This window comes from Apaloderma vittatum, unplaced genomic scaffold (genome assembly GCF_000703405.1).
Source record: "Apaloderma vittatum isolate BGI_N311 unplaced genomic scaffold, ASM70340v1 scaffold3148, whole genome shotgun sequence".
NCBI classification, from domain to species: Eukaryota; Metazoa; Chordata; class Aves; order Trogoniformes; family Trogonidae; genus Apaloderma; species Apaloderma vittatum.
In genome coordinates, this window is record NW_009728880.1 from 44,998 (window position 1) to 71,617 (window position 26,620).

The 26,620-nt window shown below is 40.1% G+C and overlaps 1 protein-coding gene across 1 annotated transcript in view; it reads right to left on the reverse strand.

Moving 5' to 3' along the window:
- ESR2 (estrogen receptor 2 (ER beta)) overlaps positions 1-26,620 on the reverse strand; it is a 43,816-nt gene that overhangs the window by 1,119 nt on the left and 16,077 nt on the right. The window contains exons 3-8 of the mRNA XM_009874233.1: positions 25,428-25,603; positions 22,497-22,613; positions 10,668-10,967; positions 5,409-5,547; positions 3,375-3,508; positions 1,525-1,699 (exon numbers count right to left, since the gene is read on the reverse strand). Coding sequence (XP_009872535.1) covers positions 1,525-1,699; positions 3,375-3,508; positions 5,409-5,547; positions 10,668-10,967; positions 22,497-22,613; positions 25,428-25,603 — 1,041 coding nt within the window. The remainder of the gene's footprint in view (positions 1-1,524; positions 1,700-3,374; positions 3,509-5,408; positions 5,548-10,667; positions 10,968-22,496; positions 22,614-25,427; positions 25,604-26,620) is intronic.

Here is a 26,620-nt window from a genome sequence, read left to right on the forward strand (position 1 = left end):
CCAGCCACAATGTCTCTGGACAATCTAGTCCAAAGTCTTACCACCCTCGTGCTGAAGAATTTCTTTCTAAGATCCAATCTGAATCTATTCTCCTTCAACTTAAACCCATTTCCCCTTGTCCTGTCACTGGATGCTCTTGTAAAAAGTCCCTCCCCAGCCTTCCTGTAGGTTCCCTTCAGGTATTGGAAAGCAGCTATTAGGTCCCCCCAGAGTCTTCTCTTCTCCAGGCTGAACAATCTCAGTTCCCATCAAGCGTTAGAAATACGATAAAGGCAAAGAGGAAACTGTGTCCTCCCCCGCCCCTGCACCCAGGTCTTCAGAATCCTGCATTATTTGGTAATCAAGGCTGAGAGCATCACTTATTTCCAGAACAAAGTATAATTGACCAGTGCCAAGCCACGTAAAAGAGAGAGGTCACAACAAGTAGCCTCCAGGCTTAGGCTGAGGCAGGCACAGCAATATTAGAAAAACATGGAAATTTTGCAAATATTCACAACTTGCATTCACATCCTGCCAGAACAAGAGCTCCTGTGATGCAAGGTCACAGTAGAGCGGGCAACCCAGGTGATGGCAGTGCATCAGAGCTGATGTTTTACCTTCTCCAGGACCAGCTCTTGAAACTCAACCCCAGTCCACAAACTGGCTGTTAAAAGCTGCCTTTCAGCACAGGCAGGTCCCTGCTGCTGCCACTCACTCCCTCAGGGAGCTTGTTGCAATGGTGGCTGTCCCTCTTCCAGCGCCCCTACACAAAGCCAGGTATGCCCATTCCTCCTTTGCGTACTCCAGCCTGGTCCCAGGACTGTCTTCTCCAGATGCACAGTCCACGGCCAAGCCATAAGACAGCTTTGTGAATAGCTAGTCTCTAGGTAATAATTTAAAATTACAAACAGCCTGAAAATTAAAGCATCTGTTTGTAGGACCTTGTGTTTGAGCCTGGTGCACTATGCACAAAGATGAGCAGCTGCAGGAGGTCCAGGAACCAGCAGGGAGCAGGGGAGCTCCTTTCCATGGGGGAAGCAGGAGCATGGCATCTCTGTAGCATCAGCCCCTTGGCAGAAGTGCTGTGGTTCCAAATAAAAGACAGATCTGGGTTGGGATGAACATGGCACCCTAAGTACACAAAGCCCACACTGCAGAACAGTTTTAAAAGAGACAAAGAGACTTTTTGTTTGGACGATGATGGCTGGGTGGGTTTTGGTTTTTGGTCTTTGGTTTGTGTTTTTTTTTTTTTGTAAGGCTGAATTTGTGTTATTGTTGTTAAACATTTCAGGCAGATACATAATGAGCAATTTAATGTAATACAGTTAAGACAGCATTTTAGTATCAACATGAGGTGTTTGAGTGCCAGCAAGCACTTTACTGTATTGCCGTTTAGCTGTGCTAGGAAGTAAAGCTTTCCATTGAACAGAGATCAAGAGCAACACCAGGATTCCCTAAGGAGTGCTCCGGAGTCCAAGCCTTGCTTTGTTGCTGTAATAAACACACAGAACACCTTGGGCTTTACACACATTCTGTAAACTTTACCTCGCGTGTCTGACGTGAGAGAGGAGCATCAACAGATTGGCCAGACGAGTTGTCTGCTGCTGCGAGGGGATCCCGCTCTTCGCAATAACCCACACCAAAGCATCTGTGACTACATTAAGCAGGTGGTGCAGTTTCCTGTTGCTTTCAGGTTCTTCTGCTGACAAGGGAAACATGCCTAACCAGAGAACAGAAAGAAATACTCCTTGCTTATGAAGGATTTAAAAAAAAAAGAAGCTACAACTGTGGTTTTTTTCTGATGTAACTTTTCAACAGGTCTAGAGAAGATCTATTTCCTGAGACACCACTTCAAGACTGTACAAATGATGCTTCATGTGCCACATCAAGCTCTGATTTACACTCCTTTGCCCAAATTTGATGGCAATATCATTTGCAAACTGAGTAATTCTCCCAAATCTCTCTGCCGAACATAGAACCTTCAGTCCAGAGAATGGACACGCTCTCCATTTCCCAGTTTTTTTTTCCCCTTTGAATCACTCCATACCATGTAGTTTAGTAACTAGTGTGAATGACAGCATTATGCTTGCTATAATCTCTTCTTGCTGAAAAAAATCCACTTTTTTTCTCTGAGTATACCCTAGGGAGGGAGAAGAACATTATGAGAGACACTGCTCATAGATCCAGCATGCCACAGACTCCCTACAGCTCCCCAAGGGTGCCACAATACAACACTTCTTCCCAGTGACAAACCTCGAAAGTTAGCAAAACCAAAAAAAAAGGGAAAAGGAGGTTAGGTTTATGAAGAGGGAAGAAACGAAGTCACCACTAGGAAGGTCTGGAAACATATAACAACATTATTGATAGAAAAGAGATCTGGGCAAAAAAAATAAAAATCCTCCCAATGAAACTTATGGAAGGACAGAGCTCCAGAACACCTTGGAAATTATGAGTAAAAGATTAACTTTGACAAGAAAGGAGAGTACAGAGAGGTGAAAGAGGAGATTTTTTTGAGAGGTGAGACAAGAAAATATGACTGACGAGCATGTTTTTTATGTTGGGTTTTTTGGTTGGTAAGTTGTTTTTTTAAGAAAAAAACCTTTTTTTGTCTGTGTTTTTAAATATTTTTTTTAATCTTTTATTGTCTGTTGAAATAAACATATTCATCTATAAACAAGTAGGATAGCAGCTGGACTATTCCCCTTCAGATCTGAGAATTATGCAACAACTCCTTGCTGAAAACAGTAAATGGAAATAGGTAGTTGTTATTTGTTGGAATTTTTTTTATAACATTAATTACAAAACGCTCTGGGGAATAAAATTATTTTACTGCAGATTAGTCTGAACTGGCAAACACACACTCCTATTTGCATTGTGTAAAAGGCTGCAAAGCAAAGCTCCTATCTCAAAATTCATCTTGCAGAACCATTTTTTCAATCATTTCTACCCATTAACCACCATTAAATAGGAACATTTAAGCCCAATCACTCAGTGGAGTAACTAGTTTTATCACAATTAAGGACAAGTTTTTAGAGCTGTACAGCAACTTTACACATGACCAGAATCCACAGAGATGAGGACAAGTTCTCATTGAAAAGGACATCCCTGGAGCCTGGGACTTGGCCTCCACCCTGTGAGAAGTTTTCAGACTTTGGGTCTTTCTTGCAGTTCTTACGATGACATAGACCCTAAATCTTGCAAATGATACAGCTCAGAAGTTCCTTGAGCAAAAAATCGTAGAATATTCGTAGAAGTCCTTTCCTATTGTTCTCTTCCAAATACTTTATCTCATTTGATAATTCTGCCAATTTTTCAGGTCGATTTCCCAGCCACCCTTGAAATAAATAAGTATTATTTATTATTTATTGAAATAAATAAGTCAACTGCATACTCACTGGAATTGAGGAGGATCATTGCCTTGACACACAGATACTCCTTGTGCTGCAGTTTCAGCTCTCGGAACCTTGAGGTCATGGCCAGGAGCATATCAAAGATCTCCAAAATCCCCTCTACGCACTTCCCCTCATCCCTATGGAAACACATTTAAACGAGGCTGGAAAAGGCCTATCCATCTCATCCTTGGGAGAATTCAAAAGCTTTCATCATAAAATCTAAATTGAAAATTACACTGGTATGAAAGGTCAGCACCCCTAAGAAACTGATTTTCTCTTTAAAGCCCATGAAGGATTGATAGCAGGTAAGTATGTGAGGTTTTTAACCTCACAGCCAGTATAATTCTGGATAATCAGTTTGAAACTCTGTAGTGCAGGGCACAGCACCACCTCAACACTTTTAAATAATAAAACCATATCTACCTCTGTCCCCCAGGACCTTTTTCTTTGAAGGTGTTTAAATGTAAAAAATTTTTTTGCCTTTTGAGTGGGTTCGTGGTTTGGTTATTTTTATGTTTGCAAGTGTTTACTGAATGTAACTTCTCCAATTTGGATATTAGAAATGGCACCATTTTCTCACCTGAAGAAAAATCCCCATCAGCTAGCTCTAAGCCATTCCAATTTAAAATTCAGCAGCAGCAAATTTCGAACCACTAAAGTTATTGTTGCAGCTTTTTGATTAGTTTTTTTAACATGTGCTGGACTGCCACAGTATTCAAAGGGATGTTTCTTGTACTATCTCTAACATGAGAATTTTTTTTCTCTGTAACATTTTGAAAATGAGACAGACTTAAGCACAGCAGGGCAGGAGTATTAAAGATCTTTCCAGAGAAGTACTTGTCTACAAAGATTATATGGGAAATGTACCTGAAGTTCAGCTAAGATAAAATCAATCAAGCTACTGACTAATTTCATATAAGCTTGTCTTAAAAAAAATAAAATGACAGTATGCCCAGATGCTTGCTAGCTCCCACTCTGCTGTGTCTTGTGGAGAAGAGGGAATGCAGCAAATAATTCAGCACATATTAGCTCCTGAGGAACTAAATGTATCATACGTTTTCAGCAATATCTTATTATTGCTTTGAACAACCCAGCATGTCCTTGCACTGAATTTTACCCTAGCAAACAGCAATTTATTTCATGTGTTTTATAAATTAAACTTATTTCTCTTGCTAATGGATTTTGCTTTCTGTATTTACAATGTAAGCTAAATGATTCTACAATGATTATTACTGAGCTCTCACCACAGAACTGGTTCAGATCTGAAATCTCCCAATCTTGAAAAGGTTAAGAGACATTTTAAACCTTCCCAAGAGACTAGAATTTTTCCTTGACTTTTACCAATGTGAAGCCCTTCTAAGGTCATGTAGAAAAAAACACCCTTACTAACCTGTACTCTTCCCTGCTAGTACATGATGTTACGGAGAAATAATTTTTAATCTTGCAAACACCCTGCTTTAGCATGAAAGATACTTTCAGTATTAAAAAGGGGGCTACAGCTTTTTTAAATCTCTTTTGACCAGTGCTGCAATGTTCATTATTATAGCTATTTATGAGGACTGCACTAGAGGCAGGAACTAAAAACGATAGAAAAGCTATTTAAAAAAAAATTTAAAAAACAGTCTTGTCATTAAGTCTGCTTTTTTTTGAGGGGTGGGTGCAGAAAATCTAACAACTGGAAGAAACTGAACGACAATATGGTATGTTGTGTTGATGTGTCTACAGTTTCAGCATCTAGAGACCCAGACAAAAAGGAACAAAATGAACAAAAGCTGCGAAAAATGCAAAGAAACTTCACAATGTCATGTGCTACAGGAATTAAGGAACTGGCAAGTTGAATAACACTCTTTATGCTTAGCATTCCTTAGGTCCCTGTAAGAATATGGAACCTCAAGACAATACTCTTACAAACACAAGTAAAGGGTATTGTTAGATAAACTATTAATAGCATCTCCCATACTTAATCCTTTTGCTCTTACCATTCATCCCACCAAACATACTAATATGAAGCATTTATAAGAAATCTATTTCTCTCACCTGTCTAGTACAAGATCTGGTGCAAAAATTAGTTTCCCAGGATGGTCGATGGATCTCCACATCAAACCAACCATTAAAACCTCCATCCAGCAGCTCTCCAAGAGTCTTACTTGGTCATAGAGGCTGAGATCAATGAAGCCTGAAATGATTAAAATAGTGTAAAATAAACCAATCTATTGCTCTGACTGGATAAAGAAGACAGTATATGAGAAAGAAAAAACAGAATGAATTATGGGTTGTGAAGAAAGCTGAGAAAAGGAACACCAACATCAGAAGGACCCTGCTGCCATCTTAAGTAGGAATATAAATATTTGTTATTATCATTGTCAGATCTTTATTTGAAATAAAGCAGAGTGATGTTCAAGGGCAGTTATTCCCACACAGCCGGTAAAACTCAAGTGACTGCAGAGGACCTGCCTTATGCTTGGCCACCTCTTTAGATGACAGTCCCACGGTCTTCTGAGAGGCACCAGAGAATCACTCAGGAACCTCATGTCTTGCACTCCTAAGAAAACAGTCTGTTCTTTCCCCAGAACACATGTGGTTGTCACTTGCAGGTTTGGTTTTTTTTAATCTCATAGGTAATTGTGAAAGAACCCACATCTTGGTGCCTCTGTGTTATCATCCCCTTTGTAAATGGCATGTGTTGACCCCATCCCTTTCCTGCTGCCTCCTTCCTCAATACTGCGATAGACCAGGAAAAAAAAAAAAAGGCAAGGGTAGAGGGTGAAGGTAGTAGTGTCCCCACTGCCTCTATACACAGCATCCTGGAAGCAAGAACAGAATTAATGCAATTGTGCATAAATCTGTTCCAGCATTTAGTTCTCTCCAGAACTTGCAGGAGGGCACCAGATACCACTGAGATGGAAGAGACAAGCATTGCCCTTCCTTTCCCTTCTCTTGCAAAAAAAAGACTGGAGAAAATATACATAGAAGCCAAATAAAGAAAAATAAAATTTACATATTCCAAACCCAGAGTCCAGAAGCGTAAATTGTCAAAACACAAGTGGGAAAGCTCAGTCGAGGAGTAAAACTCCAACACGATGAAGACCAGTTCAGTGGTCAAAACCACCAGCCCCAGTTCTCGAAGCAGAGCTGCTTTAGGTAGGTCTCTTTGCTTCATTTTCAGACAAGCTGGCATCTACAACTCTTCACAGTGAAAAAATTGCTACAGCCTGGCCATGGGAGATGGGTTTACTGTAGTTCTTGCCCATTATCCGAGGTCTTAAAAGGCACACAGTACATTTGCACTGTCAAAGAATCTGCTGTCAGTAATCTATACAAATGCTGCATCTATTTTAATCTTATTAAACTACTAGGCTGGCAGTCAGTGACAGCTCTGGGTTGACATAAACTGGGCAATGCCCTCTCTCTCTTATCATTGCTAAAAATGTCGCCTCTCCAAATCGAAAGCCTTGCTGCTTATTTTATGAGAAGGGGAAAGAGGAGCCTGTGAGCAGTACCTTCCCTCCTGGATTTCGCTGTTACAGAATTTACTACAGAATCCACAGCCAACAACAGATTATCTGTCAAGCACACATATAATTTCAAAAGTGCTTTTAGAAAAATAATCATGAATCTGTGAATAGTATAAACTGGCAGGGGCAGTTTCCTGGGAGACAATAGCCCAAAGACATTTCAGAAGTTTATTTAAATAAACATTTACACAGGCGTGTGCTGATTTCTCCAGCATAAACAACCAGTTACTGGGTTTAAAAGCCAGCTCAGTTGAGTGAGATGCCAAAGTCCCAGCGTTCAGTCTACAGATACTTAAAAGATCCACATTTATCCCAGATGTCATTCGCTAAACTCACAGAATCAGCCCCAGCAGCATGATATCTGGTGATTGAGCACAGCTATTAGAAGCGCTATACCTTTCCTTTTCCTAACAACCTTATGGTTTAAAGATTGAGGACAGCACATCACCATCACAGCTTCTATTGCAGTGTTGGAAGTTCCATGCCATTTGCTGCAGAGTACATTAAACTACTTATTTTTCTATGGCTGTAGTACATGTCTTTTATATCACATACTCTATATCTAATCATTTAATTACAAATTACTGAGAAAAGAAAAAAAACTTGTCCTGGATGTGTCCTAAGTAGCAAAAGACACACTGCTCTGGCCAGCAGCACGCTAGGTTGCATAATGAATCCAAATTTCAATATTATGACAACATCATATCGATTAGCAATACAGGTTCAGCTATGAACCACATCCAACTCTCTTAGATTAGGTCAACACAGTAAAAAGCAATTATTGAACTTATATTCTGCCATGTGACAACTTAGAATACTTGGAATTCAGAAAGAAAAAATCCAGATGTCAGCTTCTATCTTACTGAGCAACAACAAAATACAATCCATTAAGCTGAAAGTCCAGACAAAAATACAGACACAGATTTAAACTTGTAACAGAAGAAGGTCATTATATATTAAATACAGAAAAAAACCTCAAACTGTTCATCATTCCTACTGAGGCAAAAAGTTACTGTTAATATCAGCATCTATAAGTAAAAAGATTTTGTTTTGCTTTCGGTGAGTGTCAAAATAACATCCAATAATAATTTAGAGGTGAAAATGAGCTTCTTGCCCAGCTACACAAAAGCAAATATGCAGCTTTACAGAAAGTAAAATTTATTGTCCACTGGCCATTAGTTGAGAACTTTGTATTTTTTTCCTAAGACCTTACCTCCAGGAACGCAGAGCATGGACCTAGATGATTAATTTCAGGCAAGAATTTTTGAAAGCTGAGATTTTATTTCCTAAGCTTTAGTCATCACAGTTATTTTAATGGAAAAAAAAGAAATAAATCCACATTCAATTGAATGTTCTAACTACCATGTAATATGGCAATATTACATTTCATTAGGTAACTATTAAACATCTTATCTTTCTCTGGCATTGTTCTAATATGACGTTTACTTCTGTTCTGTGTAAGAGGAGTGATCAGAATAAACAAACATACACGATAAAGTATCAACACTCCCAGGAACTGTTTTGAAGGGGCTTGACTGCTTCAGTCGGTTTTCTTCATATGGTTCTCTTATTGCCAAGAAAAAGCTTTTATTTCTGGCAGATGTTGAAAATAAACTAAAAGTGATCAATGTCAAAATTGGGATTGGTTTGGAAACTGAGCTTTTAAAAATAAAATCAAAAAACTAATCTCAGCTGGCTGAGGTTTTGGGTTTGTGGTTGTTCTGGTGTGTTTGTTTGGCTTTTAAAAAACAATAAAAAACCCCAAAGTTAAATAAAATAGGAATGAAGAGAACCATAAAATGGAAAAGTTGTTTGGGTTTTTTTTCCCCGTTCAAATATTGCTTAAAATGAGGCTGTTTTCCTTCACAATTTACTCCCTACCAGATTAACACAACCATATGGAGTCCTCTGAAACGGTACCTTTTAATCAAGTTTTTCTGATCAGACAAGAAATTATAGCAATAGACATCACTTAACCCCCTTATGGTTACTTATTTTAGTTATTCTCAGAGTTTCTTAAATCATGAAAAATGAGGATTAAGGAGTTTAAACATTCCACATTACCGGCAAAACCACTAGAACTTTGCAAACAGCTAGTGCAACTTAAGACACTTGTGCTGTGCAGGCATCTCCTCCCCAGCAGCTCTGCAGCGGATTTTGAATTTGCACACCCTAAAACCATCACACCTGAACCCTCCAACACAGCAGCAGAACCATGGACACCAGAATCTGCACCGAGGAGGTATGGTCCAGCAGCTGGAGATGGTAGTACCTTTGGCCACTCCACCCACATCTGAAACAGGATACACTCCCCTTATTCTAAATTCTTGGTTTAAGGATTATACGAAATACAGCCTTTAATATAATCCTTTACTGAAGGGTTATCAGGCATTGGAATGGGTTGCCCAGGGTGGATTTCCCATCCCTGGAAGTATTTAGGAGTTGTGTAGACATAGTTCTTAGGGGTGTGCTCTAGCTGAGGACTTGTCAGTGTTAGCTTCATGATTGGACTTGATGATCTTAAAGGTTTTTTCCAATCTGTGCAATTCTGTGAAATATTTTCCTGTACTGTGCACAGTTCATTTCTAGCTGTCAGGATTACTGTCACATCCGGCTGTGTGTGTATCCAAGCAGCAGCATGTGTTGTTTATAGTGCACCGACGTGACAAGACCAGGGCTCGCACCAGAACACTCTGGTTGCCTTCAGCATAAAATCCAAGAGAGGAACCATGGTGTGCTGGCTCCTCAGTCCTGATGGACATGGCGTTAGGACTGCCACACGCACTGTAGAATGTATTAGCCATGTAAGGTAAAGACAGCCGTAGGGACCACTTCTAGCAGAGCACTGTAGCTGGTGCTACAGAATAAGCCCTGTGCTGCTAGACATCTATCAATTAATCAATGCTTTTTTCTGCTCACTATTATTAGTTGGTCTCCTCAGCTCTTGCTAAAGAGTCACATTCTGTGGTTTAGTCTATGCCAGCCAGCAAGATTTTCTGTACAACTTTGCCAACTATTGTCTCTATGTTCTGGCTTTTATTTTTGTATTCTCTCTGTTTTAATTGTAGACACTTCATGGAGAAGGAATCACAAATGCTCAGCACTTTTGGTTTGTAAGAAGAGAATTGCCATGATACTGTGTTCACATTTGAGATGTTCAAGGCAATAACACATGTAGTTGTACTTCAGTGCATGTTCTTTGTGTTGCCAACAGCCAAAAGGAACCTTATTGATTTTTGTTTTGAAGGAGAGTGCACAATATTTCCAAGATCAATACAGTGCACCATTTTGCAATCCAAAGCTCTTGTGTAACAACTATGTCAAATGAAGTGATTGCATACACTCAGTGCTTGGGCAGAATTCAGTTTTCATCAACTGTGTTAGAAACTTCTATCAGGATTCAAGGAAAGAATTTGGTCTTAAATTCTTTTTTTATGACCATCTAGTTACCACCCCCTTTAATGATCCTTTTAAATGAGATTATTCCGGTGTTCTTGACAAAGTAGAAATTAAACGCAACACCAAGTATGCTTTTTACCAAAATGCACATGTATTTGACTAATATCAGATAGCAAATTATGGGCTAGGTTGTTGTCTAAATCAGAATATGTCCAGATGAATTACTGAGAGCAATAAATTATCCATTACTCTATAGGATGAAAAGCTTAAGACTTTTATATCGCACATTTACTGTATTGTGCTATTATTTCAAGGTGAAGAATGACATATTGATGGTAAAAGCCCTGACTAGAATAAACAAAAACAAGACTGAAATTCTTACCAGGAATTTTTTTGGCCCAACCAATCATGTGAACCAGCTCTTTGTCTGCCAGTTTTGTCAGGGACATCATCATGGAGGCCTCCGTGAATGGTTTGCTGGGACGACTCACCAACACATTGGGAGGTTCCGCTTCAAGTAACGTTAATACAAACTGCTCTGGACTGACCGTGCTGAGCAGGATCTCTTTTACTCGGGTTGCCGTCTCGTTGTATTTCTTAACTTTGCCAATGCAATGCACCTGATCTTCTGAATTACGATGGCGGCGGAGGATTCGATATCCACAACGTTCTCGTCTTGAGCCTGGCACGAGAGGCACATGATTGCATTGAAGTACCTTCCTCTCAGTGTTGTGTCATGCAAATCCAAATGTTTGTGGAGAAGGGAAAAATATTTTAATATTGGATGTTCTAATACTGAGCATTTCTAGAGCATGTAGCATTGACTTATCTTTGCTTCCACAGACTTCAGCTGAGGCTTTTGTTTGTACTGCTATAAAAAATAAACAACTTTGTAAAGGTTTGGTTTTTAACTTCAATTAACTTGTTTTAAAAGTCCATGGGAAAATTCCCATTGACATAAAAAAAGAGATAAATCAGGTCTTTAAATCCAAATAAAGATAGCTGTTTGTAAATTCTATTTTAAAATTCTCTTTTAGATGTAAACTGGGGGAAAAAGACTTCTGAAAGTCTGGTCCATGTCACAGAGGAATTACCTCATCCAGAAGCCCAACTGGGCCTCACTGCTAGCTGGGTGTTCAGCCAGGGACTCACTGAGACGTAACCCATTTTCTTCCTACATCCCATTAAATGAGCGGGAGTTTCTCCAAAGTGAATTTGGATATCTACAACCAGAAAGAGCAAGCCCACTCTTTGGAGTTCTGCACACAGAATCCTATTTCTGTTGCAAAGGGAAGTCCTTTAAATTCCTGAACTTACTTTATTATTCATTCTGACAACACCAAACATTATCCAATTCTCTGTGTTGTTGGTGGGATCACTGTTACCTGTTAGCTGCCATGGAAAGAGTCTAAAAGCATCTCTGACAATACAGTATGGGGATTTGCTAAAACATTCAGCTGTGGCTCCTATCTCTCTCATCCCTTCAGCATGTTCTACAGCAAGGACTAAGTTTACTGATTTACAAATAACCCTTGGCAGTAAGTCATGTGTAAAATTGCACCATATTAAACATCAGGATATTTAAAAATATTAAGTTACGGAAGAGATCCTTAGACTGGAATCCTCTAGTACTTAACATTTCTAATACCACAGGTAAATTGTCCTCTAAATCTTTTAGAAGTTAATTTTTTGTGCTAGTAATCAACGCTTTTACTGACATAGGATACTCAAAGGTTGAATTTTCATAGACGTGAAAATGCCTCTGCTAACATAAATCTATACCAGTCCAGTGTTTATTATTGCATACATGGAGACCTGGGAGTCTTAAAGCATAATAAATTGTCTCATTTGGTTTCAGTCCTACAACAAATTTGACAAAAACATTCTTTCTGCTACCGCTACTATCTTGACACTACTTCATTTACAAAGACTACTTGGTGTGTTGCCTAAAGACTTCTTGTCCTGGTTGCAGACTCTGTCTCTTCTTTATTAGGGTATGTGATTAAAGGTTTCCTAAAGTGTGTGAAGACAAAGAAGGCTAGATGATTGCACGCAAAGAGTTGCAATCAATGGCTCAAGGTCCAAGTGGAGACCAGTGGCAAGTGGTGCACTGCAAGAATTGGTACTGGGACCAGTGCTGTTTAGCATCTTTGCCAGTGACAAGGACAGTGGGATAGAGTGCACCCTCATCAAGTCTGCCAATGACATCAAACTCTGTGGAGTGGTTGACATGCTGGAGGGAAGGGATGCCACCCAGAGGGACCTTGACAGGCTTGAGAGGTGTGACCACGCAACCCTCCTGAAGTTCAACAAGGCCAAGTGTAATGTCCTGCACATGGGTTGAGGCAATCTCAAGCACAAATACAGGCTGGGTGGAGAACAGATGGGGAGAAGCCCTGAGGAGAAGGACTTGGGTGTGTTAGTTGATGAGACGCTCATCATGACCCAGTAGCGTGCACTTGCAGCCCAAAAAGCAAACCATGTCCTGGGCTGCATCAAAAGGAGTGTGACCAGCAGGTTGAGGGAGGTGATTCTCCCCCTCTACTCAGAAGAACAGAGGATCTGGGCGCCAATTACTGCATAACATTGACTTTCTAAAGCCAGTTAGTGGAGTGATCCATAGCATATGAGTATTTTGGGGGGAGAAGGGCTGAGTACCAGCAGCTGGGGTGAGGCTGCAGACCCAGAGGCCATCAGCTGTGGAGATACAGGGACCCACAGGCCAGCTATTTGACAGACTGTCTAAACCCAGCTACTGGAAGAACTCTATTGTATAATGATACCTCAAAGAAAGGTTACCCACAGAACTAACACAAGTCACAGAGCAATTTCTTCAACCATCTGTCCAAATCCTTTTTTTTCCTGAGAGAGTCAAAGGACAGTGAGGCATAGATTCATTTCTGCACAGACACTTGGATAATGTAATGAACTCTGTGCTAAGCCTCATCCTGGACTAATGCAAAAAGGTCAAGAAGAAAATCTTAAAGTGCTTTGTCAGCTTCAGAAAAACACTAGAATGGCACAGTGGGCTGCAGACTGTTCTGAAGTCATGTCATGCACAGAAAGCATGTAAATATTTTCTATCAGGGAAGACAGAGAGGAAAGGTCAGCAGTGAGCTAAGCAACTGGAACAAAAGTACAAGTGGAGACAGATGGGGAAATGCCTAGATATCCGGGTGTTCTGTCTACAGACATCCATGGCTCTGATTTCCATAAATGTGCTTGGTGGAGACCATAACCACCAGGAGAGATCTGAACTAAAGCAAGAAGCAACATCGCACAATTGTTTCTACTGTTTAGAAAGCGGAAGCACATTGAACATAAGCAACTTGAAGGACAGAACAAGAAAAAATAGCACAGAGGGACTAAAAACTACAGTGAGATGCAGGGCAGGGGAGAAATTTTCTTGAGCTGTCAAAAAATATCAGCTTCTCCACGACATGTATAGCTTTTGTTCTCCAGTACCTGATGGAGATGTGAAGCCTCACAAAAGAAAATGCATGAACAGCTGTCTTTAATTAAACACATGGAAAAGTTGTTCAGTTAGGGACCATATCTAAAGTGACTGAGTCAGAAAATCTACTGGTTTAAGAAGGAGCTGGGGAGAGGAGGAGATGCCTGATGACAGAATGAAGAAACTACAGCAGTTTGCACACACCTGCCAAGAAACATGTGGGCAACCAAGCACTTGCAAACAGCTCACTGACCCGGGTTAGTTCCTGGCACTGCAGTGAACAAAGTGCGGGACTCCACATCCTCTGATCACTGTCCTCAGTTCTGTTGTCCTGTCACCCAGACTTCTCTGTGGCAAAGAAAATATCAGGTCTTTGCCAAAACTAAGCTTTGCTAAAGCTTTCCGATTCACTGTTGTAAAGATTGTTAAATAACGTTCTGTAGCCTATCCAAAATAAAAACACACAGACAAGTGACTAGGTACTTCAATGAAAATCAAAGAAATCAGCAAAATTTAAAAGAATATTAAAAAATAGTAGTCCAGCAACTTGTTCTAATTGATACAATCTTGTACAGTTTTCATGTGAGTAGCAGCACTCCATGCTCCATCTTAAAATAATTCAGTCAGGTTGTGATACCTACAGACAGTATTAAAGGTCTTCATAGTTGTGAAGGGTCCTTATGGGAAATAGCAAGCCCCTTGAGGTTACTTTAGGTTATTTAACTGAATCAGGTGTCATATATAACCAGTACTTATTAAAATATTTTCTCAATTTAAAACATAAAAGCAGTTTCTATAATCACATCTCCCATGTAGAAAGCCAAACTAGGAGTGTTTCGACATTTCTGCATAAAAAACTTATTACTAAAAAAAATACAGTTGGTGGTGAAAAGGAGGGGGGGGAACAACCACTAAAACCAGTTGTGAATTACTGTTTGTTTTTTTTAATCACCGTATATTGCCAAAGCAGGCGAAGGCTGATTCACTGAGCTGTGTGCATAAAACACATCTCGTCAGTAATTAAGAGAGATATCAGCTATTTCCGCATTAAATTTGTTTCTGCTTGTATCAAAAAGAGCCCACTGAAAGATTACACAACTAAGAAAACAACATTTAAACTCGTTAGTCAAGAGACACGTCAGAAAGTATCAGCCTTTCCAGTTAAAAGCACATATTTCAACAGCATAAAAGGACTTCTGTGCTTTCTGTCCAAATCCAAAGTTTAGGCAGGGCTGAGAAATTTTGCCTGTACATTTATTAGCATCCAACAGGCATGTATAACTGCTAATGAAACTATATATTATAAATAATTATAGACCAGCTTAGTGTTTGGCTTAACTAGACACAGAGACATGGATCAATCTGTGTAAAGGCACAGCAATAAAATACTTACAGCTTCCCAGATTAGGGTCTATTTCTGACTCCAGCTCAAACTCCCTAACTATACTTAATAGCTAATATTCATCCATGTAAAGGTAATTCAGGCAACTGAGAAGTGCATGAGATGGTCAAATTCCTTGTTCTTCCTGCAGCGCTCTCCTTACTGGGAGCTATTCTTTGAGCAAGAAAACAGCTGTATTCAGCTGAGAATGCTGGACCCAAGGGCAAGACCTGGAGCTACAGCACCATAAACCACATGGGTAAGTCATCACAAGAACATAAGAAGTAAGACAAACTGAAAAAAACCACCTCATTAAAATGAGCCCATTGTTCATTCACCCATGAACAAGCCACAACAGGTATCATTGTCAGTGAAACACTATTTTTAAAGAAACTCCTGCTTTACAAATTCTTTGAAAATTGCAAATGCCTTTGCTGTCTGGTACAGGGGGCAGTTACATGACGTGTCACTTTTAATATCGATTTTGGTCCCAGGCAACTGCTTACATAACTAACCAGTTCAGCAGCAACTGCAGATTCTACCACTGAATACACAGTTGCAAGAAAACGTACACGAACCTTTTGGAATTTCATGGTGTTACGCATTAATTTGTCATAAAATGTGATCTAACGATCATCTAAGTCAAAAGTATTGACAAAAAAAATGTGCCTAAAATAATAACACAAAACCAATCCTGATCCGCCATGTTGTTATTGAACACACTTATTCAGCATTCAAAATGCTAGTGGAAAAAGTAAGTGAACCCTTGAGTTGACCTCAAAAAAGCTAACTGGAGTCAGGTAAGCCTGGAGTCTTGTTAAAAAAATGAGTTTGGAGGTGTGGACTAGAGCTATGTTGACTAATAAAACCCACTCAAATTATTTGAGTTTTCTCCGCACGAGATGTATGGTTATGCGAGCCATGCCTCGCCAAAAAGAGCTTTCAGAGGATCTACTATCAAGAATTGTTGATTTACATAAAGCTGGAAAGGGTTACAAAGTGATTTCAAAGACCTTAGAGATTCACCAGTCTACAGTTAGGCAAACAGTCTACAACTGGAGATGCTTTAAGACTGTGGCTACTCTAACAAGAAGTTGACGTCCAGTCAAAATGACCCCAAGAGCACAATGAAGACTCATCAATGAGGTAAAGAAACAACCCCGACTGACAGCCAAAGAGTTGAAGGCATCATTGGAACTGGCTAACATCTGTGTTCATGAGTCTACAATACATAAAATATTGAACAAGCAGGGTGTCTATGGCAGGACACCACAAAGGAAGCCGCTGCTTACTACAAAGAACATTGCTGCATGCCTGAAGTTTGCGAAAGAGCACATTGACACTCCACAGTGCTACTGGCAAAATGTTTTGTGGACTGATGAACAAAGATTGAACTATCTGGAAAGAAAATACAGCCTTACAACTGGCATAAAAAGGTCACTGCATGTCATCATGAAAACATCATCCCAACTGTAACGTATGGTGGAGGAAACATCATGATTTGGGCTGCTTTGCTGCATCAGGGCCTGGCCAGCTTGCAGTCACTGAGCAGAAGACAGAATTCCCAAGTGTATCAAAAAATTCTTCAGGATAATGTGAGAATGTCTGTACATCAGCTGCAACTCTGTAGACGTTGGGTGATGCAACAGGACAACGACCCAAAACACAGGAGCAAGTCCACAACAGAATGGCTTCAGAAAAACAAAATCTCCCTTTTGGAGTGGCCAAGTCCGAGCCCAGACCTCAGCCCAATAGAGGTGCTATGGAATGACTTGAAGAGAGCCATATTTATAAGACAGCCAAAGAATATGACTGAGCTAAAGCAGTTCTGCCAGGAAGAATGGGCTAAAATCCCTCCTGAACGATGTGCAGCTCTGATGCACAGCTACAGGAAGCGCCTGGTTGAGGTTATTGCTGCCAAGGAGAGGTCGATCAGTTATTGATTCTAAGGGTTCACTTACTTTTTCCACTAGCATTTTGAATGTTGAATGAACATGTTCAATAAAGACATGGAGAATCAGAATTGGGTTTGTGTTATTATTTTAGGCACATTATATTTGTCAATACTCCTGACTTAGACGGCAGTTAGATCACATTTTATGGCAAATTAATGCGTAACACCATGAAATTCCAAAAGGTTCTCATACTTTTCCTTGCAACTGTATTATAATTAGTTTTTGTAAGCGTTTGATCTTAAAATTTGCTCACGTATACATTAGGAAATCATTATCAGTCCAGTCACCTCTGAAAGGAAATGCAAATGCTCTGGTAAGTGTGCCTGGATTCACAGAGCAAACCTACTGAAAAAGAAGCTGCTGACTGCCACACACACCTGAGAACACGAGCTGAAATTACAGTAATTTCTATAATAGCTAAAATGCAATTAATACATCTGATGTCCAGAGAAGGCCATGAAACATTTCCCACACACACACACACACTTACTTTCTGCATGAACACTAAATTACAGTATTTCAAAGTGCTATCCAGAAACTGCACACAGCAGCCATGCACAGGAGAAAAAGAGCCAAATTCTGAACCACACCAGCCCACAGAGAGGTCTGGTTTTCTTTCTGCAAACTTGTTGATGATACAAGTATTCAAGGGCAGTACCCCTCCATAGCTTTTTAGGATGACACCTCGGCTACCTCATTTGGGGTGAGGAGAAGGCAGGAAGAACCTTTATCTTTGCAACATTTTTCAGCACTGTGTTAGGTTTGCCTGGCCAGATCTCAGTGGCGGGAGGGCTGTAGGGGTGGCTTCTGCGGGGAAAAAAGAACTGCAGCACGCAACAGCTGGCAGAGAGAGAGAGAGGAGTGAGAATGTGTGAAGACACCAAGGCCAGTGAAGAGTGGAGAGATGTGCTCCAGCGCCGGAGCAGAGATTCCCCTGGGTTGTGGTGAAGACCATGGTGAGGCAGGCTGTCCCCCTGCAGCCCATGGATGTGATGAGGTGTAGATGTCCACCAGCGGCCCATGGAGGACCCCACACTGGAGCAGGTGGATGCCTGAAGGGGGCTGTGGCCCCATAGGAAGCCTGCACTGGAGCAGGTTGGCTGGCAGGGCTTTTGTGATGCCACGGGGGACACAAGCTGGAGCAGTTTTCCCTGGAAGACGGCACCCTGTGGAGAGACTCATGTTGGGGCAGTTTGTCAAAGATGGTCTGTCGTGAGAGGACTCATGTTGGAGTAAGTGTGTGAAGATCATCTCTGGTGAGAGGGACCCCACAGTGGCCCAGGGGAAGAGTGAGGAGTCCTTTCCTGGAGGAAGAAGGAGCAGTGGAGACAACATCGGATGAACTGATTGTAACTCCCATTCCCTGTCCCCCTGTGCTGTGTGGGAGGGAGGAGGTGGATAAAATGGGATTGATGATAAACCTGGGAAGACGGGAGGGGTGGGGGGAAGGTGTTATATTTAAGATATGTTTTTATTTCTCATTACTCTTCTCCAATTTGTTCTTTAATAAATTTAACTAATTTCCCCCGAATAGAGTCGGTTTTGCCGGGGACAGTAGATGTGGGTGATCTGCCTGTCCTTATCTCAAACCATGAGCCCTTTGTTATATTTTCTCCTGCGTCTAGCTGAGAAGGGGGAATGACAGAGTGGCTCTGTGGGCACCTGGCTGCCAGCCAGAGTCAAACCACTACAAGCACGTGGAGAAGTGGCACATGGGGGAAAGAGGTACAGAAGCAGGGTGGAATGGGGTGGGGGCAATAAAAGGTAAGTCTAGTCCAACGGGGAAACTGAAAACTCATTATGGAAGAAGGTCTGCTTGAGCCTCAGGAAGCAAAAGAGAAAAGCACGAGCATAACTGCTCCCAGAGCGGCTATAGCTGAGTGATGAAGCAACTCCCCCTGTCTTTCCTGCCTTTGGCAAGCAGTCCAGTCCATTTCAGCTCCCCAGGTAAACACCAGAAAGCTCCAAGGGAAGATCGATTTTATCCCAATCTGTTTTATTTGAGTTTGTTGGGCAGAGTTTACTGCAATATTCCTGTTTTCCTTGTTCCTGCAAAAAGTGCTTTGCAATTATTTTTCTACCGTTGTTTAGGACTGCTGTCCTAGTGCCAAAACTTAACAGCAGAGTTTTCTTGATTGGAACAGTAGGTGACATCAACTTCCTACAGAGAAATTTGCAGACGTAGTGTTTAAGACCCGTATTGCACTTTTGGCAACGGTGGTCTATTTTGTTAGAAAATACATTATCACCTTAATACAAAGCACCTCCAAGCTAGCTTCCACTGAAACACCCATGGCTTGTTGAGTTGACTTCTCAACGTTCATGGATGTGATGACATCCAAGAGAATTTCAGACCAAGAAACTCCAAAACAACACTTTCCTAACGTCCCCTACTGTTTTAAAGATTGCAGGTACTACCTAATCAGATTTACACATGGGAACACATGCAATACACACACACACGCGTATGTATTTTTCCTGAAGGTATCTACTGATAATATGTAAAATGAGGATTTAAAGATTTGATGCAAACAGTACAGAGTTTTTATGATGAGTGTTCATAAGCTACAAAGTGGTAATTGAGGTTCTTTTATCACTTCTGCTGGATAACAAGTCTCCACTGAGCAAAAATGCACTTACAAACCATCCTATCCAGGGTTTTAGCAGATATGAACCAGTGCATTCACTAAGTGACCTGGGAAAGGAGCAGAGATGGGGAAAAGCCTTCATTAAAGAGAAAACAGTCTTTTATGGCTTTCTACAACAACAAAAAAAAATGCTAATAAAGCATGGTTATAACAAGAAAAAAATTGACTCTGGTCTGCAGGAAATGGCATTTACATTTCATGCAAGAAATACAGTTTTTAGATCTGTCTGGATTAAATGTCTGTCACCATGTGTTCACGCATCAGTGTTACTTAAGGGTGCCTCTTAACTCATGAGGCAGCCCAGACAATTCTGAGTAATTTTTATATTCCATTTTCTGAAATTGTATTAAGACTCTCAGATTAATTTCTCAAGAGTCTTAAATATCAGTGCTACTATTAAAACTCCTGGTTTTTTAATAACATAATTTCTGATATTTTCTTGTTATAATTCCAAAGTGTCATTTTTGGTCTGGCACAGTCAATATCCTATAAACATTCATTATTGTAGGAAAATACGTTTATGAATATGTGGCAAGCCTATAAGGAACACTGACTAAGACATAAGTATATATTATTATTTATTACTTGTAATACCATAGTGCCTAAGAGGTCTAATCACAAACCAGGACTTCCTGGGCAATTGGAATAAAAGGATTAATTTAAGGGAAGCATTGTGGAATACTAACTTATCACAGTGGAATCAATCTGTACAAAAACTTTCCAACTTCAGAACTGGGGCTTGAAAGAAATCCCTGCTGGAAGAACTCTGAGTAAAATTCTCAGTCACGGAGATGAATAAAAGACAGTGACACCATTCAGAAAGTAATATTTCAAAAAGAATCTCATTTGCAAGTGTAAGGCTTTCCTTTCCTTTCTGGAGGCCAGACAGCAAATGATGCTAAGACCACATTAATTAGTAACACCAATTATCAGTGCAGAAGAAGATAAAAGCTTCATGTAGAAAGAACTAACTGACTTGAACAACAGAAACTACACGTACTTCAGGAGTACAAGAACAATCCAAGGTTGCAATCCTAACAGCTTCCTAGAACGGTTACGCGCTGCCAGCGTGATGCAACCTTGAAAAAAGCAAATAGGATCCTAGGGTGGGAAAGGCTTCTGCAGAAACAGACATGGATTAATGCTACTACAGCAAGGAGAGTTCATAGGAATACTGTCCATGATCCCCGTCATCCAAGAGCAAAGTGGATTATTTCCACCTGGAGCAGTCTAAGGGACAAGCTACCGTGAAGACTTCCAGATTTTGTCTACTTTCCTATTTTGCAAGAGAAGGGATTTCTTGGTTTATTTAGCCTAATAAAACAAAAGTGGTGAGGATATGGTGTAGTCCATAAATACAACCAGATCGTTAACAATAAAGGGAAAAGAAGCGTCTAAGCTACAAGACAACGTTGCCACAAGAACAAATGAGCATTAAGTGTCCAGCAATAAACGCAGGCTGGAATTCTAAAGAATGTTCCTAATGAAAGAAATAATATTCTGCAAAGAGCCTTCAGATCAAAGCAGTGGGAGGATGAAAACACTGTTTAGCCTTGAAATAGAAATAGGTATCTACATTAAATGGGACAAAATGAGATGCACGCCTGCAAATCACAAGGGAACCAGCACAGTTACCTTCTCCATTCCATTCCATTGTTGCTGTGTGGTATTTTCCCAACCTATTTCTATCATGTACATTGGGGAACCTATAAGAAACAACAACTGGGAAAGTACATTAGATGTTGAAATATCTTTTGAGTTATTTTCTCTTAAAAGTAACTTGCAGAATATCACCTATAACCATACAACTATACTGATGTCACTGTTGTACTGTAAGTACAACATAGGAACATGAGAAAAGGCTGGATAATTCAGAGTGCAGCAGTGACAAACAGTGGTTGTTGACTACTTCTTTTGATCCAAGAGATGTAGGACATCACCTGAAAACAGCCTGTTCAAAAAAAAGAGCAGCCCACTCACTGCCTTCCCCCTGCTGCCTCACCTGAGCCCCTCAAAAAAGCCTGGTAACCAGCGAGTTGGTTTTTCATGTGACAAGGGGTCAAGCTGCTATGGGATGTTGTAGATGCTAAGACTTTACCAGATTAAAAAGAGGGACAATGGGAAAGTTGCCACTTTATTAATATATTAAGACCTATTAAATACAAGAAACCTTTTCTAGACCAAAGGTCCCCAGTTGCGTCAACTGCTCAGCAGCTGAAGCTGAGTCGTCAGCAGCAGGTTCACTTAGGTGTTAGTCTCATTCTCACACTCCTCCCGAGGCATTCACTCTGCCACTGCTGGACGCAGGATGCCGGGTTAATTAATGACTGCTTTGATGTGGCACTGCTGTTCTGGTGTTCCCTTCAAGCAGCAGAGCACAGTACAGGCTCATTTACCCCATAGCAGAAGGGACTGCAGTTTGGTTTGAGGCTCAGGCAGCAGCAGGTCTTGGGTTCCCATGCTGCAGAGCACAGTGTGCGAATAAACTCCCTTCCCAGAGCTCGGCAGAGCCGCTACTTAACTTACACCTTACCTCTTCCCACAGGTTTTCCAAGAATAAAAAGTCTTCTGCTTTAATAATTGCTACATTCCTTCCCACCAAACCAGTTTAAACCTTACTCTAATTGCCTGTTGTGCCTTTTTAGGATTCCAGGAAAAAAACACAACAAAATGACTACGCAGAATTGACCGAAGGGAAAAAAAAACAACCCAAAACAAACAAACAACAAAGCCAGCAAAACCCAAGCAAATAACACAGACATGCAAAACTCACCACATTTCATCATTCCCACTTCATAGCATTTCCGTAGCCGGCAGGCCTGGCAACTTTTGCGCCTGTTTTTATCTATCGTGCACTGATTGGTAGCTGGGCAGATGTAGTCGTTATGTCCTGCAGCAGAATAAGCAGAGAAAATCTAACACCTCTAACAAACTCTCTTGGTCATTTTCCAAATCAAGACTTTATTTTAAGCATCTCAACTTTTTCATAAGCTCCATTAATGTAACTGATACAAACTTGTGTATTTATCCTATACTGAAAACATCCATCTGTGGCCTCAGATGTAACCAAACAACATAAATCGGCTTTCAGTGACAACTGTTAGATAGCCAAGCACCTTCTAATACCTCATTTTGGAAAACGGGACACATGCTCTTGCAGAAATTTGCTCCCACCCTCCAATTTCTTATCATATATTGGGACTCTACCGATGGCAGATAGGAGATTTTTAGTTTTATTTTTCCCTCATCAGAGTTGCAAGCAGCAGAGCACACAGCTTCAGCTCTGCATAGATTTAAGTAAACTATCGCTCTATACACTGAACTCTCTGACGTGGTAAGTTCCAGGAATGAAGAAGTCTTTGAAGGATTGACCCTGGACCAAAGTTAATACAAGAGAAAGTAGCCCAAGAGAGAAAGAAGGCTAATATTAAATAATGCATACTGTACAACAGTACAAAGAAAAGCACAAGTAGAAGGTATAATGTTTAGATATTCTGGGCTAGCGTTTCACTTATTTTCATCAGTTTTCACTACAGTCTCTTCTGTTTTCTTCTCCTTCTCTCCCACCACCTCCCGCCCCCCAACCAGACCCCTTAACATCCTTGTACTTCATTAATCAATAATCTGGTCCAAAGGTTTATTACTCTAAACTGGACTTGAGTCTGCTCTTGGTGTAAATACAGTCTAATCATCTCCTGCCAAATACTGGAAATCTCTCTTGCAGTAATTGCCAAAGGGTGGAAAAAGTATTCACTCATTTACATTTCCTAATATCTTTAGTCTCAGGTTGGTTTAGAAGTTATTTTTTCAAACTTTAAGAACAGATCAGGCAACGATACAGCTACTGGAGCTTTGAGGGTTTTTTTACTTGATGCAAGTCCAAGAGTTCATGTCCCCAAGAGTAATTATTTAACTGAACCATTGTGACTATTTCCTTGCAAAATTAAAATAATTTTAACCTTGAATTTTTGAACTGACAATCTTTGAAAGAAGAGATCAGGTTACAGTTTGTCCTGTTTCCTACTGGCAGATATGACTGAAAAACAAATTACTGTTTATCACTCTTCACACAACATAGAGGGAAAGCAGGAGGAAGCTCTCTGCTGCACTGTAACCCAAGCACACAAGAGTATAAAGTAGTTTAAAACTCCTGTGGCCTTGGCAGAATTTAACTTGCAGGCAGATGTTCACAAATGTAGGACGAATACACTACACTACCAACATGGACAAGCAGAGTAGACCACACACAGTTGCACAGTTGTATCATCTAATTTTAATTGGACACTAGCCAAACTTCTTGGTGTATGGTAGGCCTAGAGGTTTTTTATTTTTATAAGCAGTACCCTTCATAATAACAATTGCAACCAAGTACTTGATTTTATGCCAAGAACTTACTCTGATTTATTTGAATTATAAACAAACGTTACCTGACAGGATACATTCAGGTGTACAAAAGGCGACAATTGGTGACTTGGTCATGGCCAAAGCGCACGTGTGCAATGCAGAGCAGGCAAATAATTTTCCTGACAGAAAATACTTTGAAATCAAATTCAGTCTCAATTTGTGACAAACTGGAGACAAAGCTCTCTTCCATTATTTTAGAAATCACAAGTACTTGCACCAATTTATAGAAATTGTTATTCACCCATGCAGAACTTGGAGAATAAATTGAAAAGACAAGCAAGTTCTGAATTCAATTTCATTCTAATGGTGCCACTAACTCTGCCATATTGAGCCAAAAGAAAATATCTGAAAATTGCTAAAGGCTTTGTGTGCAGGAGAGGAAGGGAACATTACAGATCGAAAAATGACAGGATTTTTTTTGTGTTAGTATTCACACGTAGTATCCAATGTCAATCCAAGTAAGTTTCCACCAAGAATCATAGAATGTTCAGGGTTGGAAGGGACCTTGAAAGATCATCTAGTCCAAACCCCCTGCCAGAGCAGGATCCGTTAGGGCAGCCACACAGATGAGGCCAAAGAAGATAACTAGAGTCAAGGTTAAAGGAATAAAGTGGTCCAAACTACAATATGGTGCATAAGTCACTGCCCATAGGCTCCAAACATGGAGTCCTACATTTACTTTGCACTGCGCCCACTCTGCAAATTCGAACTAAATAGCAAATATTTAAGCATTTAAACACTGAAGTGGAAACATTAGAGAGATCTGGCAGAGCAAGAAATACTGCAAGGTAGACTCTGGGGTGGGGTGCAGGGGTGAGAAATAACAATAATTAGGTTTGTACGTAATACTTGCTACACTTATCTTACATAATGTGTAGATACTATATGCTATGACTCAACAGCTGCCCACAATATATTCTTGTCAAGAATAGTTCCTGGCAAAGACTCCAGACAGTTGACTACTCTGTGTTTATTATAACAAATTCACAATTCCTATATCTACTTTGATATAAAACCTGCAATCACATCCACAGGTCTGTAGCGGATCCAACCAATGGCTTTGCTACAGGACCTTCCTATGCTATGTATTCTGCTTCTCTAAAGAAATCAGTTGCTCACTTTGTAATGGTTCCAGATCTTGATAACTTAATAAGTAGACAAATCATACATTGCTTTATTTTCAGTATGCAGCACCATACACCAGGATTATAGAATAACTCATTACCTGATCAAATGCTGCAGCACTTGATCATATGAAACAACTTATTTGAGCAAAGTTATGAGAAGCTGATTCTCCTACCTTGAATACTTCTTTTAAAGAATGCTTTGCAGCCTTCACATGACCAAACCCCATAGTGGTATCCTGAAGCATAGTCACTGCAGACTGCACAGAAGTGGGCATCCCTTTTTGAGCCAGGATTATTTGCAATTGGGCTTGTACAGTCACTGCCATTAGTTTTTCTTTTTAATGTTTCTCTGATAGAAAAGAAAAACATCTGTTACAAAGAGGAAAAATTAATCTACAATGCAAAGAGTTTCATTATTTTCGATCGTCTTCTATTCTCTCTCTGTGGAGTCTTCTTATTACTGAAAACAGTGTAGTGTGAAATACCGTTAAGCCTTTTTTCTGATAAGGTTATTTAAAGCATACAGTTTAATCCCAGAGCTTTCAGCAATGACAGACTATAAAGTTTTAAAATAGTCAAAGGCACAAAACTGGACTGCTGATGTGTGTCATTCACATGAACTCTGGGAAAAAAAAACATATGGAATGCTGATGGATCTTGAGAAACTCTTGGAAATGAGAGACCATGAAATGAGTCCAAGAATTTGTGAAAGTGGACTTTGCCTTTGTGAAGCTTCACATGGAAAATGCAAACTCAGACAGCTTGGACTGACATAATAAACACTACGAAAAACAAAGCTGCAGTTGCTTCATACTGTTAGCAAAGCAAAATTCTAGATGGAGCAATACACATCTAGTTTCAAGTATTTCACCCTTTAAACAAGTCTTTATTCATTCAATGAGATGCTAAAGGCAAATACCCTGAAATGTGAAACTCAGCCTATAGGATCAACTCATAATGTTAGTCAAAGTTTTCTATTCAAGGTAATCACCCACCTTGATCCCCCTAAGGCTAAATGAAAGGAAGTCTGAATACAAGAGGAACGAAGAAACACAATTAATTAAATACTTTCATATGTTAAAAAAAATTATTGTTCCATTTAAATTAGCAAGATGTACGCACTGCAAGTCATTCCAACTTACTGGGACTATTCTTAGCAATTAGATTAAAATAAGAACAGGATGAAAACAAGAAATAACAGCCGATTCCTGACACCAAGATCCTGTAAACAAACAGCAAGAGGAAAAGAACTTAGACTATCAGCAAAGTGGTTTTTAGGTGTAGGAAGCACATCCACTGCGTACTTCTCTGGACCTCTTTTTCTTGGTGTTTTTGGCATATCTTACCTTCATGGTCAATAAAGTTT